Below are 15806 nucleotides of genomic sequence, written 5' to 3'. Positions count from 1 at the left end.
TCAAAATGATTGTCAATACCTTCAAATTCTTCACAGCCCCTAACTTGCTGAAGCAGTGAAATTGTTCCACTTTCACTCCCTCACCCTCCTCCCCCACACCTCCCCCCATCCATTTCTGACATCTCCATGCCTGAATGCTTGAAACCAAGGTGCGCAAAACAGTTCTGAATTGTCCTGCTGCTTGTTACTCACCAACTACCAGTGACAAAAATCGCTGCTTTTTGAACACAAGCATACTTACTGACCCAATTTAAAATTTGTTCGCTCTAAGCACAGTGTAGTGTCTAATGGCCAGACAAGTTCATGCGAAGTGCACGCTAGTAAGAAAGTGTTCTGAGACAGTCTGCTGCCCCAGTTAAGCAGCAGAGTGTCCCAAGTAAACAAAGGAAATCCTGGCTATTTTCTCAATCAGTCTTTGTTCTTTAAGAGCTGTCCCAAATAAGCAGCTGCCCTGATGAAGTGATTGCCCAATTAATTGGAATCCATTATATTCTTATTTTCTTTGTCACCAAATCAAAATTCTGGAATTCGATATTCAATGTCACCATAGGAATATCTTCACTACAGCAACTAATAACCCTTTTCCAGTAACGGAAATGTAAGTTCAAAGGGCTCAATTATGAAATCAACATTACATTCATGCACAGGGTTTATAATTTTTTTTTGAAAAGCAATTCTTTGTTGGAGAAAGAAAAGGGGAATGCTTTCTTTGTTTTACCTTTCCATAACTCTGATGCCAGATGTGGAGCCATAGGAGCCACCAGAATACACAAGACAGCTAGGGCTTCTTCATATTCACTGCTATGCAGAATTACTTGAGGTGTAGATTGCTGAAAGAAAAGTTCAGGAGAGAAGAAAAAATTAAAGCCTTCAATTACTGTATGAATGGAACTAATTCTTTAAAAAGCTAAGAAATGAGAGGGGGCTATTTCACCACTCAGCAAGATCACAGCAGATCCTCTGTCCTATCTGTCCCCTGTATGTTTGAATCCCCTTATTGTTTAAAAACGTAATAATACCAGAAATGAAAATTCTCAATAACTGAGCACTGACAGACTCCTAAGAGAGAGCGACTGCCAAAGATTTTACTAAGCTTTGGATAAAGAATTTTATTTTATTTAGAGATTCAGGCCTTTCCAGCTCAACGAGCCCGTACCACCCAATTACACCCATGTGACCTATTAACCTACTAATCCAGACTCTTTTGGAGTGTGTGAGGAAACTGAAGCACCCTGAGGAAACCTGCATGTTCACTGGGAGAGTGTACAAATTCCTTACACACAGTGGCGGGAATTTAACCGGGCACTGATGGTGTAATAGCATTGTGCTAACCTCTACACTACTCTATTGCCCCAATTTCTTCTCATTTTGATTCTAAACAGCTGAATTTTTAACATGTCCCAGCCCAATTTCCTTTCTACAGTCTTCACTGATGCTGTCTTTACTATTCTAGTTAACAAGTTCTAAATCATAAATTCACTTTTCTGCATCCTCCAATGGCCCTTCATATCCATCTTGAAGTGATCAGTATTGGATACTATGCTGCATTTGTGGTTCAACTAGTGTTTTATAAAGAATCAATATCTTCTCTTTGTTTGTACGCTATCTTCTATGTATCCATAATTCCAAAAGCTTTATTAATTCTGTCTTTCCCAGGCTCTTTTCTTTAGGATAAGCGGGAGAATATAGAGTAGTGCAGCCAGAAAAACATCTTTTGTTGCTACTGACAGGTTGGGCTGTGGTATAAATGCAGCACACAGTCACTCCATTTTCATTTTACATCACCCCAACCAATTATATCACCCCCACCATCACCAATTATGCCACAAAGTCCCTCACCCCTTCACCTTTCACTGCCATTATTTGCAACTTCATTCCAATAACCCTCTCAAAACCTAACACCTCCTCTGTGACCTGTCTGAACCAAATATGACTCTTCAGCCCTCATCTACTTATTGCGTAGATAGAGGTTGTGTGCCCTCTCAATGTGATGCTGTCTTCACGGAATGCTTGCCAAAGTTCAACATTGTTATAAAAAGATGAAGAAATCATTTCGATCAAAGAAAAAAATAACATTCTGCATTTTTCACTTGCATTGTTCACCTCTAGAGACATGATTTATTTCAGGAAAGCACATCATTTGAAATGACCTTTGCCAACTCAGGTGGAGCTAATTAATTGGCTCCGAAGTTAAAATTCAGCTGGTGTTTGTTGAAAGCTGAAGTAACATAAAAAAAAAACTGGCTCCCATCTTTCTAAACAGTCACTTTCTCACCCACTAATTCATTTATTATTCCTTTAGTTTAATAAATTATTTATACAGAGTAAGTACATTAAACTTAAAACTGAAAGGTAATGGAAATGTTGATCTTATATATTTCCACAATATAGCATCTTTTTTTATTTAACCATACATTTGACCACATTTTCTCAAATCACCTGAAAAGGTGCCTTAGTGTTGAGAGTCCTTCAAAGTCAAGATGGAAACATGAAACAGCACAGTTTCAAAACTAAACAATCCAATTTTGTTTCATTCAAAATATTTTCTGAACAAAAAAGTTGAATCCCATTCTCAACTTTTGGAAATACATTATTAAAAAAATTATGATGATGGCAAGAGACATACAATGGCTTGATTAAAATTAGAAACACAAGAGAGCTTACAGATCTAGAAATCCAGGGCAAGACTCAAAAAATGCTGGAGGAATTCAGCAGGTCAGGCTGCATCTGATGAAGGGCCTCGGTCCAAATTACCCACTGTTTATTCATTTTCGTAGATGCTGCCTGACCTGTTAAGTTCCTCCAGCATTTTGTGTTGATTAAAATTATGCTGTTTTTTTTAAAAAATCCTGTATACCATTACAGATGTTTGAAATTCTGTATGTTTTTCAGGAAGCATTTATACAAGGGCATTCGGTGGCCAGTTTAGGCAATCTGCAAAGAATCTATTCATTGTAAGACATCACCTCTTCAGGTGTCACCCAACGTGATAACTTTAAAACAGAAGTTATGGATTATAATGAAACAGGATCTGCAAATAGAGTTTTCAATGAACTGGCTTTAATAAGTACCCAGAAATTTAATGGGGTACTGCTCCATGAAATCAATGACTATTGTGTCTTAAACAGTCAGAAACATTATTTAATTTTTTTTATGTAGAGATACAGCACAGTAACAGGCCCTTCTGGCCCAATGAGCCTGTGCTGCCCAATTACACCCATGTGACCAATTAACCTACTAACCCGTGTGTCTTTGGAATGTGGAAGGAAACTGGAGCACCATGAGGAAACACATAAAGTCATGGGGAGAATGCACAAACATCTTATAGATAGCGGTGGAAAGCGTAACAAATAATTTATGGATTATGTTACAGATATATCTTTTCTTAAGGCTAAAAGGTTTATTGTTGTTAAACAAACCATAAACCACAAGTTCTTACTGAGGTCAACTAAATGGGGCAAAGATGTCTCATGAAATCTCATTCATATTGTTACGTACCCGTGACACAGTGGTGTACTTGTCACGTGACAGGTGTTGAAGCTATACTGGACTTGAGGTAATGGTCTTATGATGGTGGAGTGACGTCATTTTCCCGCCAGTAGAGGTCATGTGACAGGTTTTTTTTTTACAGGGTATAAAAGCAGGACCCTTCCCTGTGAGGAGGGGCAGTTCGTGGCTGGATTTGCCATGTTGACTTCATGCCACTGCGTGATTTAACGTTATGACGCAGTTTAGTTGAAAGATGAAGTTTTATCTAATGCCTAAAGTTTAAAAGGTCATTGCCAGCCATTTCTTTACAATACTGCTAGTTGAGAATCAGTGGAGAGTGAAGATCGGAGTTCGGGAGTTAAAAGATCGAGGAAAGTCGATTTCGACGGTGAAACAGGTTCAACCTTGTTTGATCCTCATTCGGAAGGAATTCGTTGACTGTTCTCGTGTTAATCCCTGTGAAATAGCAGAAAGGATTGGGAACAGTTCTGTAAGGGAAAGGTCAGTGCCTTTAAGCCGTTCCATTTGTCCATCTACGTAAATTCTTAGTGGGAAAAGTTCGATTTGGGAACCGAAGCAACACAACGTGAAAGAGAATTTAAATCTTCTTAAAAAAGTCTCTCCCTTAAATGGACTGTGAGCATTTTGAACTTTTGCAATACTACTTTGAAGAACTGTTTTTGCAACATCGCTTTAAGAACTGTTTAAGCTGCTGCACGATTTCCGGTTACGTGAGTGGTTTGTTTACTTTTGGGGGGGGGTTGTTTTCAGTGTTTAATAAGTGTGTTATTTGTTATAAAAACCCCTGCCTCACTCATATATTTATTGTTGCTTGAATCCGTAACATTATCCACAGTTTATCATGCACTATGCTCACACAAGCACCACCTTCCTCAGGTCTCAATTTCCCATGGCCTTTTCTCTCTCTTCTACTACGTCCTCATGGATTTCAAAATACTGATTCTACTCTTACAGATATCAGGTTTACTGGTGTTTTCCTACGCAGAAGGTCTCTTACAGTGATTCTTAACAGAATGAAACATACAGCAGAAGATGAGCTGGAAATGAAAGAGGAAATGTTGCTAAGATTTGCAGACATGAAAGAGAGAAAGTTAGATGAAAATAGGCTTGAGAAAGTTGATAAGAGGAAGTGAAAAAGCAGAGAAAGCTTTTAAGTGCAATCTGAAAAAAGTTTAACTTAGTGTCTTTAAAGCTTAGGCCAACAATGAAGAAGCTAACTTTAGAGAAATACAGGGTTATCACAACTGCAGGGCAGGGTGAAGCGAGAATGAGGGCGGTAAAGTTGAGAATGTTGGGGATTAAGATTTACTGGGGTCAATGATAGAGAACAAGAAATGTTGTCCGGAATTATTGACTGCAACATTAGTGCTTCTCAAAATTAGTTAAATACAAAACAACAAAAGCGATTGTGTTCAAATTTGCACTTTCACACATGAGAAATATTTTCCAAGTTTAAAAATAAATTCAAAATATTTCCATCAAGATCATGAAAAAACAACCATAAGAAACCAGTTTGGCCTTGGGGAATAAGAATTGCATAAACTACATTCTTTGAGGAGCTCTTTGAATAGAAATCAACAGGGAAAGTTCAATGAAATATATCAAAGGAGATTAGGACTAACTGCATCCAATGAAAAACATCATCATACATTATATAAGGTAACAAGTCAGCTGTTAATTATCTGCAGGCCAAAAGTCTAGTGGCTTGGATATTGGTCAAAGGGGTTCCTTTAATTATTATTGAAAAATCTAGACATTATTCATCAGGCAGAAACTATTCCCAAATGATTGCCTTGCTCTGCATGTCAAAAAATGCTTTCACAGATTTGTTTATCCAACTGATGTGGAAATGAGTGGGAAAGTAGAGAAGAGTGCAGAGGATGCCAACATCTTTCTCAATACCTAGAACAGTATTTCTCTTATAGTTTATTGCTAAGGCAACTGCTCGAGTGATTTCTTTTTAAATTTCTTTTTAAGGATTGATAGCTTGCACCTACACTCAGTGGGCGCTTTATTGGTTACAGGAGTGAACCCAGTGTGGTCTTCTGCTGCTGCAGTTCATCCACTTCAAGGTTCAACGTGTTGTTCATTCAGTGATGCTCTTCAGCACACCACTGTTGTAATGCATGGTTATTTAAGTTACTCGTGCTTTCCTGTCAGCTTGAACCAGTTTGGCCATTCTCCTCCGATCCCTCTCATTAACATGGCAAGTTTGCCCTTAGAACTGCTGCTCACCGAACGGTTTTTGTTTTTTGCACCATTCCCTGTAAACCATTGTCATGAAAATCCCAAGGTTTCTAAGATACTTAAACTACTCCATCTGAGACCTGCAATAATTCCATAGTCAAAGTCACTTAGATCACATTTCTTCACTATTCTGATATTTGATCTGAACCTCTTGACCATGTCTGCATATTTTTATGCATTGAGTCACTCCATCATGATTGGCTGATTAGATATTTGCATTAACAAGCAGGTGTACAGGTGTACCTTATAAAGTGGCCACTAAGTGTATTTATCCACTACTCATAATGGAGATCAAAATATGGGAGAGAGGGAGGAAAATAAAGGAATGAACAAGTCAACAGAGGAAGGAGAACAAAAGTTACGTATGAAACAAACGAAGTGAGTTTCTACCTTAAACAGATTATCCCTTGAGAAAACTTCATTGAGTAATTAATTGGAATAGAATTCATTCCATCTGTTAGGTTACAATTGGATACCCATCAAAATAACAAGAATTCAAATATGGAAACTAATTGTGGCAATCGCACTTGGAGGCAAGTACCCCAAAGGAAAAACAAAGATAAAGAGAATGAAAGAAACTTTAGAAACACAAACAGGGATTCAAGGCTGAATCAAAATGTTAATAAAATAAATTAATAAATAAAAGGGATACCACAGATGTTGTAAATCCTGAACAACACACAGAAAGTGCTGGAGTAACTCAGCATGTCAGGCAGCATCTATGGAGGGGATTAAACAGTTTCAGGCTGAGACCCTTCAGTAGGTCTGGAAATGGAGGTGGTTTGTAGGAGACGCTAAGAAGCTGGGAGGTGATAGGCAGAATCTGATGGGACAGGAAATGGACCATGGAAGAAAGGGGAGGAGGAGGGGCACCAGAGGGAAGTGATGGGCAACAGGTAGGTGAGGAGAAGGGAAGGGACTAAGAGGGGAACCAGAATGGGGGATAGAAAAAGGGGGGAGGAGGAGGAGGAGAAATTATTTGAGAAATCTATGTTCATGCTATCAGGTGGGAGGCTAACTAGATGGAATATTAAACACAAAGTATACTGCAGATGCTGTGGTCAAAGCAACCCATACAACATGCTGGAGGAACTCAGCAGGTCGGGCAGCATCCGTGGAAACAAGCAGTCAACATTTCAGGCCGAGACCCTTTGTTGGGAAAATGGAATATTAGGTGTTGCTCCTAAAATCTGAGAGTGGCCTCATCATAGCAGAAAAGGAGTCCATGGGTTGAGATGTAAGAATGTGAATGGGAATTTGAATTGAAATCGGTGTCCACTGGGAAATCCCACCTTTTGTGTCAAATGGAGCAAAGGTACTCAACGAAGCAGTCCACCCAATCTGCGCCAGGTCTCACCGATGTAGAGGAGGCAGCACAGATACAGTAGATGACTCTGACAGACTTGCAAGTAAAGCGTTGCCTCTTTTGGATAAAGTCTGGGGCCCTGAACAGTGGTAAGGGAAGAAGTACAGTGCCAGAGGTAGAACTTGTCCCACTTGCAGGGGTAAGTACCAGGAGGAAGATCAGTGGGGAGGGTCAACTGGACAAAGGGAGTCACATAGAGAGAGATTCCCAATGGAAAGTGGAGAGTGGTAGAGGAGGGAGGGAAAGACGTACTTAATGGGATGATGCTGTTGTAGTTGGCAGAAGGACCAGTGGAATTCCATCCCTCTTATAGTATCCAGAGGATGGAGTGAGGGCAGATGTACAGGAAAAGGAGAAGATGTGGGTGAATGCAGCATCAGTGGAAGTGGAAGAGAAATCCCATTTATTGAAGGAGGAGGACATCTTAGATGTCCTATTGTGGAGTGGAAAGCTTCATACCGAGAACAGGTGCAGTGGAGATAGGTGAATTGAGTAATGGGAGTAATATTTTTACAAGTGACAGGGCGAGAAAGGGCATAGTCAGGATAGCTGTGACAGTAGGCTTATAAAAGATAGCAATAAATAGTCTGGTCTGCAGAGAAGGAGACAGCAAGATCGAGAAAGGAGAGTGAGGTTTCAGAGATGAACTAAGTAAATTTCAGGGCAGAGTGAAAGTTGGAGGCAAAAATGATGAAATTGATGAGCTCGGTATACATGGAAAAAACAGCATTGATGCAGTCATTGACACGATGTAGAAATAATAGAATAGCGTAGTCAAAATAATAGAAATTGTAAGCTGACTTTTGCAATTACAAAGTTGAATCTCAACTGAAGGCTAACAAAATAATTTGGATTGCAATTAAAGTTGAATGAAAAATGAATAGAATTTGATACTTCAACAACAGATGCACAGCTTTATACCTCGAGGAAACCTACTGCAGAAAAGGAACTGACTAACAGGCACTAATATTCTGTACATAAGTTTAAATCAGCATCTCAAATACTGAGCACGGGTATAGAAAAGATACTTAGCTTTCTGTAATATCTCAACAACAAAAAAAACTCAGTTCTCTATTCGAGACCATTTTTCCTTTAGTTAGTTTTGAGAGGTGCGATTGATTTTGAGGTGGGTGGAGGGAGGAGCAGTGTAAGTCAGTTCTGGCTCACAGCAGCTTCACTCTTAATTATTTGTGCTTTGCCTACCACCTCACCACACTTCTGCCAGATAATTCTTGCACAAATGTGTTACTCCCCTCTTCTCACTTCCTAGCTCCTTTAGTCTGAGCTACCTATTTAATTTGGGGTGTATGGGGTGTCCAGGGATGGGTGGCACCTCTGGTTGAAGGGGCCTGTCGTGTCCATTCTGGGGCAGCTCACTCACCTTTGGTCCCCAGTGGACACTTAGCTCTCACCAGCGGCTCCAAGTAGCTGTTGGCGTGGGCTAGCGGCCACAGCCCAGCACACAGGTGAGGGTAGCCAGTGGCCACATACTCCGATGAGATAGGGGCGCGCCTGTCCTAGCATCTGAAGTCAGCTCCAGCGGTTTGGGTGGATGAGATCTACAGTGCAATCCAATGGCTCGGAAGGCTCTGTGGAGAGCGAAGGGCATAGCAAAGCACAGGAAATGTCATGGTCATCCACTGCAACGAAGGAAGACCCCAGTTTGTGGTGCTTGTTCGTACCACTGGACTTGAACTTCTGAAGTCAAGAGAGTGGAACTCACCCAGTGCAATAGGTTTTCTACTTAAAAAAACTCTCCCACATAGGTTTCCTGTCATCACTGGAAACGATGAACAACCTCCACCATTTAATTCAAAGGGAATGAAACTAAGATCTATTTATTCCATTTAAATGGTGGATGATCTGGAAGACACTTCTCTGAACATGAGTAATCTCTGCATCCTCTTATTCACTAATGCCAGTCATATTTATCATCCATTTAATAACCCTGACCTCACTGGAGTTAGAACAACTGCAAAACAGATGAAGGCAGTAAGGAACATAGGGGGAATGAAATGGAATTAATGTAAATGGATGGTTGACACTCAACTTGGTGAATTGAAGAATCTCTGTGCAGTATGAACTGATATGATCTCCCTCTCGTTCTCAATTCTTACAGCCCTTAACGGCATTTATTTTCTTAAAAAAATAAACTTACTTGTCTCCCTAATATTAATTCAGATGTAGTGCATTTTGCACCTGCTGCTCTGCCCTCCTAACAGACTAGCTGAAGTCAGGAGAGAGGAAACAGGACTTGCTTCATGTCCTCTTGTAACACTTCAGCGAGATGCTCTGTCATCTTCTTCTCCTCCCTGTGGGAAATTCCTGGCTTCCATTTGACAGCTTACAGAGCTCTTAATACTTAAAATGTTTGCTTTCAGCTGTAGTACAGTTGCCAGGAAACTTTATGGAATCAGAAAACTGATGCTGAAATGCCACTCCAGGGATGACTCGGGGGGGAGTTTGCTACAGTGTTCGGAGTGCCGTGTTTTAGAACATTGAACAGTTGAGTACAGAACAGGCCATTGTTTATGGGCTTTGCTTCCAAAAACGCAAGAGTCATAAGATGATCCTCTACAGAAGTACAAGTTATTTGAAAACCATATACAGTGTCAAGACAAAAAAAATGGAAATTTAATTTCAATTCCATTTTAAATTTTCTTATTCTTAGCATTACAATTCAAAGTTGCTTGACAGATGTGTCCTTCCCCTGACTGAGATACTTACAGTCACTAACTTCCTGCTTCTTGCGCTTAGAGATTTGTGGAACTGCACTTACTGATAAAGTGTTTGTGAGGCCCATTAGCCGGGATATTGCAGCATTCAGCAGGAAATCCTTGGTCATGTAGCTGGTTACCTAAACACATTTAAGCAAGGGAAACACAATTAAAAACAATTGTTGCAATGCTTGGCCGGCCAGCTGGAAACTGCAGACCACTATCCTCTGCTCTAGAAACAAAGGCACACATTTACTGCAGTTTTACCCTGGTAGGGGGATTTAAAATGATTGAGATCAGCTGCAGCAAGCTTGATGGAATCAGAAAATTGATGCTGAAATGCCACTCCAGAGGTGGGTGGGAAGGGAGAGCTGGGGTGTTGCTATACTGTATGGAGTGCCATGATTTAGAATATAGAACAGAATAATACAGCACAGGCCCTTCAGCCCACAATGTTGTGCCGACCCTTTAACCTACTCCACGATATGGGTGCCACAGTAGCGTAGTGGTAGGCACAATGCTATTACAGCTCGGGGTGTTGGAGTTTGGAATTTAAGACCATCTGTAAGGAGTCTATACATCCTCTCTGTGGAATGTGCAGGTTTACCCAGGTGCTCGGGTTTCCTCCCACAATCCAAAGACGTACCGGGTAGGTTAATTGGTCATTGTAAATTGTCCGGTGATAAGGTTAGGGTTAAATTGGGATTGTCACAGGTTGTAAGGCAGAACAGCTCACAGGGTTCGAAGGGCCTACTCTGCACTGTATCTCTACATAAATAACAAAAAATAAATCCATCTTAACTCTTCCCCCCCCAACATAGTCCTCCATTGTTCTTTCATCCATGTGCCTATCAATAAGTCTATTAAACATCCCTAATCTATCTGTCTCTATTATCAGCACGTTCCACACACCTATTACTCTCTGTGTAAAAAAATAAGGATTGTAACTTTGGCTTGCTTTAATTTCTTGATGCTATTAAGTTCTGCTGTGGGAATTAACAGAGCAAGCTTCACCAGTGATAAGCAACGACTTATCCATAATCTCCCAATCACAAGATTACAGATCAGAAAAGATCACCCCCATTTTCCCTGTTACACTGGCAGTTTTCTCCCTTCTCATGAAGATAGCAAGAATTTGTTGAGCTTTACTTTCAAGGGCATAACTGAACTGGATGGCAAGAAGAACTATCGCAGCTATCTCTAACCCTCAATCGATATGCAAAAATGTTTTTAATAACTGTTCCAGTAGCAGAATCATTGTTATTCAGAAGTAAAATGAACACTTTAAAGAAGAAAGCAAATACAAGGTTTTTCCAACTACATTCCCACATTGAACAAATTATTCTTCATCTCCACTTACTGTGTTTTATTTTTATTTTATTTAGCGATAAGTGCGAAGTTGGTTCTTCCAGCCTTTCTAGCCATGCTGCCCCAGCAACCACACAGTCCCGATTAACCGTAACATAATCACAGGGCAATTTACAATAACTAATTAATCTAACCAGTATTGTCTTTGGACTGAGAGAGGAAACCGGATCACTCAGGAAAATCCCACACATTCCAAGGAGAGGATGTGCAGAGACTCCTTACAGAACAGCACCGGTAATTAACTCCGAACTCTGGACTGCCAAGCTGTAATGGTGTCCCACTAATTGCTACAGATCTAAAGTGTGGCTATGGCCATTTCTTTTGGGACATATCAAACAGTCTTTCTTTTAATCCTGGGGGGTTGGAGGCTGAGGGCTGTCTTGATAGGAGTGTATAACATCATGAGGCAGAGATAGGATGGACATTAGGAGTCACAAAGGCACAAGTAGCCCGCACAGCACCAATTTGTGCCTCTTCACTGAGAATTCACCGCTAAGATCGAATAGGTTAGTCCTAACTGCAAGAAATAGAAGCGGTGGAAAACCATTGTGTCCTTGAACCTACCCTACATCTGAGTTAGGCTGGGGCTGAACCAATAGCTCCATACTATTTGCCTGTCTAATTTCCAAGCACATATTAATCTCAACTCTGAACATTATAAAAAATGAGCATCCATTTGTATTTTATAAATTATCGTATACTGTATATCTTGTGAGAAACTCCAAAACATCACAGCCGTAAATGAAATATATATTGGAACATACATATCAATTTCAAGTAACATTGCTTGTATTTATCGACACAGGGAATGGAGCGAAGAAGAAGGAGGAGAGAATTTTGGAAGCAATTTCATGGCTTCTTTTTGTTAACTATGTACAGGCTCTTCAGACATAAAAATAATTGACCATTACAAGCAGAACAGTTCAAAGTACCCATCTTGAAGGAGTGTTTCCGCAACAATCCCAAGCATTCAAAGTCTTAGAGAAACGACACAAACTGGTAGGGTAACCCAGTAAGACACACATGCTTACTTGTGAAACTGTGTAGTTTTTGCTCTGCCATATCTTCTTGGCTTCTGATTTCTCCTTTTCATTGAGGAGGTCCGGACAAGGGATTACTCCAGCACTCCGAGCATCTATTAACTTTGTTACCAGTGTCCAGAGCCGTACCTGCCACCTCAACACACCAGGAATGGCATCCGCTGACGGGAGAGAATGATGAACAAGTAAATATTCTACAGGCTCCATCCAGCACCTCACAATCTCAGGTCAGCATTCTTTTGCTGGCTGTCAGAGCTTTCCCTCTTGGTCATATATTACATTTTATTTATAATGTGCGACTTTTTCATTGTCCAGAATCTGCCTGATCCTCTTTTACAAAAAACACTGACAGAACCAGTTAGGTTCAGCATATCAGAACCTGGGTGAAAAAAACTTTTCATCAGTTACGAAAGACTCTTGCCGTTCCTCATCTCCTTTTTAACACAATCATTAATTAATCAATCATTAATTTGCAAGTAAGAAGGCCTTTACCAACACTGACACAATGTGTTGTTGTTTGATCTCTCTGCCCAATCAGAAACATTCCCTTCGTTCCCTCCACCCTCCACTCCCCGGCAAATTAAACCATATTTGATTTCTAACCTTTCTCAGTTCCGATAAAATGTCATAAATCTGAAATACTAAGTCAGTTTTCCTCTCCAGAGATGAGGCCTGATCCACTGAGCATTTCCAGCATTTTCTATTTTTATTTCAGACTTCCAAGCATCTGCTGTCTTGTCAACACTATGAGCCCCAGAGTTTATATTCATTATTCTCTCAAATCTATATAAAATCTAAGGTTTATATTCCTAATTAAGTTGCAGGATGGGAGTGTCGCTGGTAAGGCCAGTATTTTCTGTGTGTCCATAAATGTTCTCAGGGTGGTGGTGAGCTACCTTGAACCTCTACAGTCTGTGTGAAGGTACAAATACACTCCTATAAAGTTAAAATACCAGGCTTTTGACACAGTCATGAACAAAGGATAGATGGTATCAAATGGTGACAGATTTTTTACTTAGCTTAGTGGGCAACTTGCGAGTGATAGTGTTCCCATTCCAATGATTCCTTTGTTACCTTAGGTGGCCCAGGACATGGATTTGGGCGATCCTCTTAAAGAAACCTGGACGAATGGATACATTTTGCAGAAGATACATGCTGCAGCCAAATTGAAGGGAGGGAGTTTATGGTGAGGAGGTGGCTCTGTCCCGGAAGGTGTCATCCATATAAACAACAATAAGACATTTATTGGCTGCTTTAGCTAAGTCACTTACTTTTAACATCCCATAAAATGTCCTGGTCAGGAGGGGCAGCGTAGAGAATATACAGGCGCACAGTATCAATCCCATACTGTTGGATTACTACCGTTGGATCAATGCCATTGTGTTTGGATTTGCTCATCTTTTCCCAGGTGATCTGGAGTTTCTCTGATGTCTCAGCGTGGACTGGATCAGGACCTTGGAGGAAAAATAAAAACGGCCAAATAAATATTCATTTTCTGAGCTCAGTCTGTCGCGTCCAAACATGAGGCTACGTCTTTGGTTTAATTCTCCACAAGATGTGAATGTCATTCTCAAAGCAATGAACAAAGCAGCGTTTTCAGATGACAGGTTTAAATCAACCACATTGTTATGGGTCTGGAATCACATTAAGGCCAAGCAGGCAAGGGTGACAGATTTCCTTCATTACGGGAGATGCATGAAACAATTGGATTTCTGAGATAATCCATTTGTTTCATGGTCAGTGATACTGACACTAATCTGTCAATCTAGATATATACAAGAAATCAACAGAATTTGAATTTGCGAGCTGCTGTGGTGAAATTTCAGTTTCCACCTCTCTCGTTTCAGTAACATAACCACAATGTCTCACTCCACCCTTACCTGATAAAGCAGAACTGGGCTGTCGAATTACCACAAAGCACAGACACGGTAAAGACACCCAGCTTATCTGATACTGATCAAAAACAGTCAGTGTTCTAAGTGAGTGCGTCACTGTCTGGTGTGAACGCATAGGATTGGAAAAAGCTGCAAACATGGGCAGAAACTTCACCACCACCGAGGAAATCTTGAAAAGGTGATGCCTCAGAAAGGCAGCATCCATCATTAGCACTCAAGACGCCCAGGACATGTCCTCATCTCATTGCTGCCATCAGGGAGAGGTACAGGGGGCTGATGACACACACTTAACATTTTAGGGGCAGCTTCTCCACCCCCCCACCCACCCAACCCAACATCAGATTTCAGAATGGTGCTTGAACCAATTAACACTACCTCACTATCTTGCTCTCTTTTTGCAGTACTTACTTTTCTTTTAGATATTTCTTATTGTAGCCGATAGTCATGTTGCACTGTACTGCTGCCGCAAACCAACACATTTCCTGACATATGCCAGTGACAATAAACCTAATTCTGTATCACTTGAAAAATACGTAGGTCTTTAGGAAAAGTAAATTAGGTTTGTTGGAAAATTACTTTTCTAATTGGCATTGAGGTCACTCTCCACAACTCAAAACTCATTCTTCAAGCTGGAGCAGAATAACAATGAGAAATAAGTAACTGTACAATATACTTGAAAAATCTGGCAGATATCAGCTAGCGTACCAACAGATATGACAGGCGCTGGATACAACTGTACAGACAACACAGGAGGATGAAACCAGTTTTGATGAACCCGGGGAATAGCTTCAGGTGTCTACAATTACACTTTCATACATAAACAATTCAACTGCCTTCACTTCATAAGCATATATGCACTTCTCTCAGGCAGTGTTGGGGTATTAGCATTATAACTCTCTTTCACCATTTGTCTAATTCACAACCATGTCTTCATTTGCAAAGGCCCTTATCACAGGAATTTCTTGCTCAAACCTCCATCTACCTACATCTCTTTCCTTTATTATACTCTTTAAAGTCTTCATACATCTGCTCTGATATTGTGAGGGGTGACATCAAAGTTATCTTCAGAAGTACTTTGGATTTTTTATTCTTTCATTATGTGTTATATAAATTGAAATAGTTATCAAAATAACCTGAAACTATCTGTCCAGAAGGAAAATGTATAATAATATGGACCAAATAATTTAACCTGCCATATTTGCATGCCAGTCTGTAAACAGGATCTAAAGCAGGTGACAACACACACAAAATGCTGGTGGAACACAGCAGGCCAGGCAGCATCTATAAGGAGAAGCACAGTCAAAGTTTTGGGCTGAGATCCTTCGTCAGGAGTTCTCCTTATAGATGCTGCCTGGCCTGCTGTGTTCCACCAGCATTTTGTTTGTGTTGTTTGAATTTCCAGCATCTGCAGATTTCCTCGTGTTTGCTCTAAAACAGGTGGTTTTCTTTAAACATCCACATTAAATCATTGGTAACTTCCCTTATCCAATCACATACCACTGAAACTTATTTCGTCTTTCTTCAGATACTGGCCATTTGACGGCAATCGATAGGTCTTCCCCTTGATAAGTCCATGAACGAGGAGTTTGTGGAAAGGTTCCCTGCACCCGGACCAGAGAATGACAGATGAATGACATTTATTAAAACACCATAGCACTGTTCA

General features: G+C 40.4%; 1 protein-coding gene across 3 annotated transcripts in view; it reads right to left on the bottom strand.

Annotated features, from left to right (window-relative positions):
* Positions 1–15806, bottom strand: part of lars2 (leucyl-tRNA synthetase 2, mitochondrial) — a 97180-nt gene that overhangs the window by 21200 nt on the left and 60174 nt on the right. For all 3 annotated transcript variants that reach the window (XM_059945180.1, XM_059945178.1, XM_059945179.1), the window contains exons 15-19: positions 15641–15744; positions 13520–13702; positions 12240–12409; positions 9903–9980; positions 719–830 (exon numbers count right to left, since the gene is read on the bottom strand). In XM_059945180.1, coding sequence (XP_059801163.1) covers positions 719–830; positions 9903–9980; positions 12240–12409; positions 13520–13702; positions 15641–15744 — 647 coding nt within the window. The remainder of the gene's footprint in view (positions 1–718; positions 831–9902; positions 9981–12239; positions 12410–13519; positions 13703–15640; positions 15745–15806) is intronic.

The sequence above is a fragment of the Hypanus sabinus genome, chromosome 20, assembly GCF_030144855.1.
Source record: "Hypanus sabinus isolate sHypSab1 chromosome 20, sHypSab1.hap1, whole genome shotgun sequence".
NCBI classification, from domain to species: Eukaryota; Metazoa; Chordata; class Chondrichthyes; order Myliobatiformes; family Dasyatidae; genus Hypanus; species Hypanus sabinus.
This window is presented reverse-complemented; position numbering and strand designations above follow the sequence as displayed.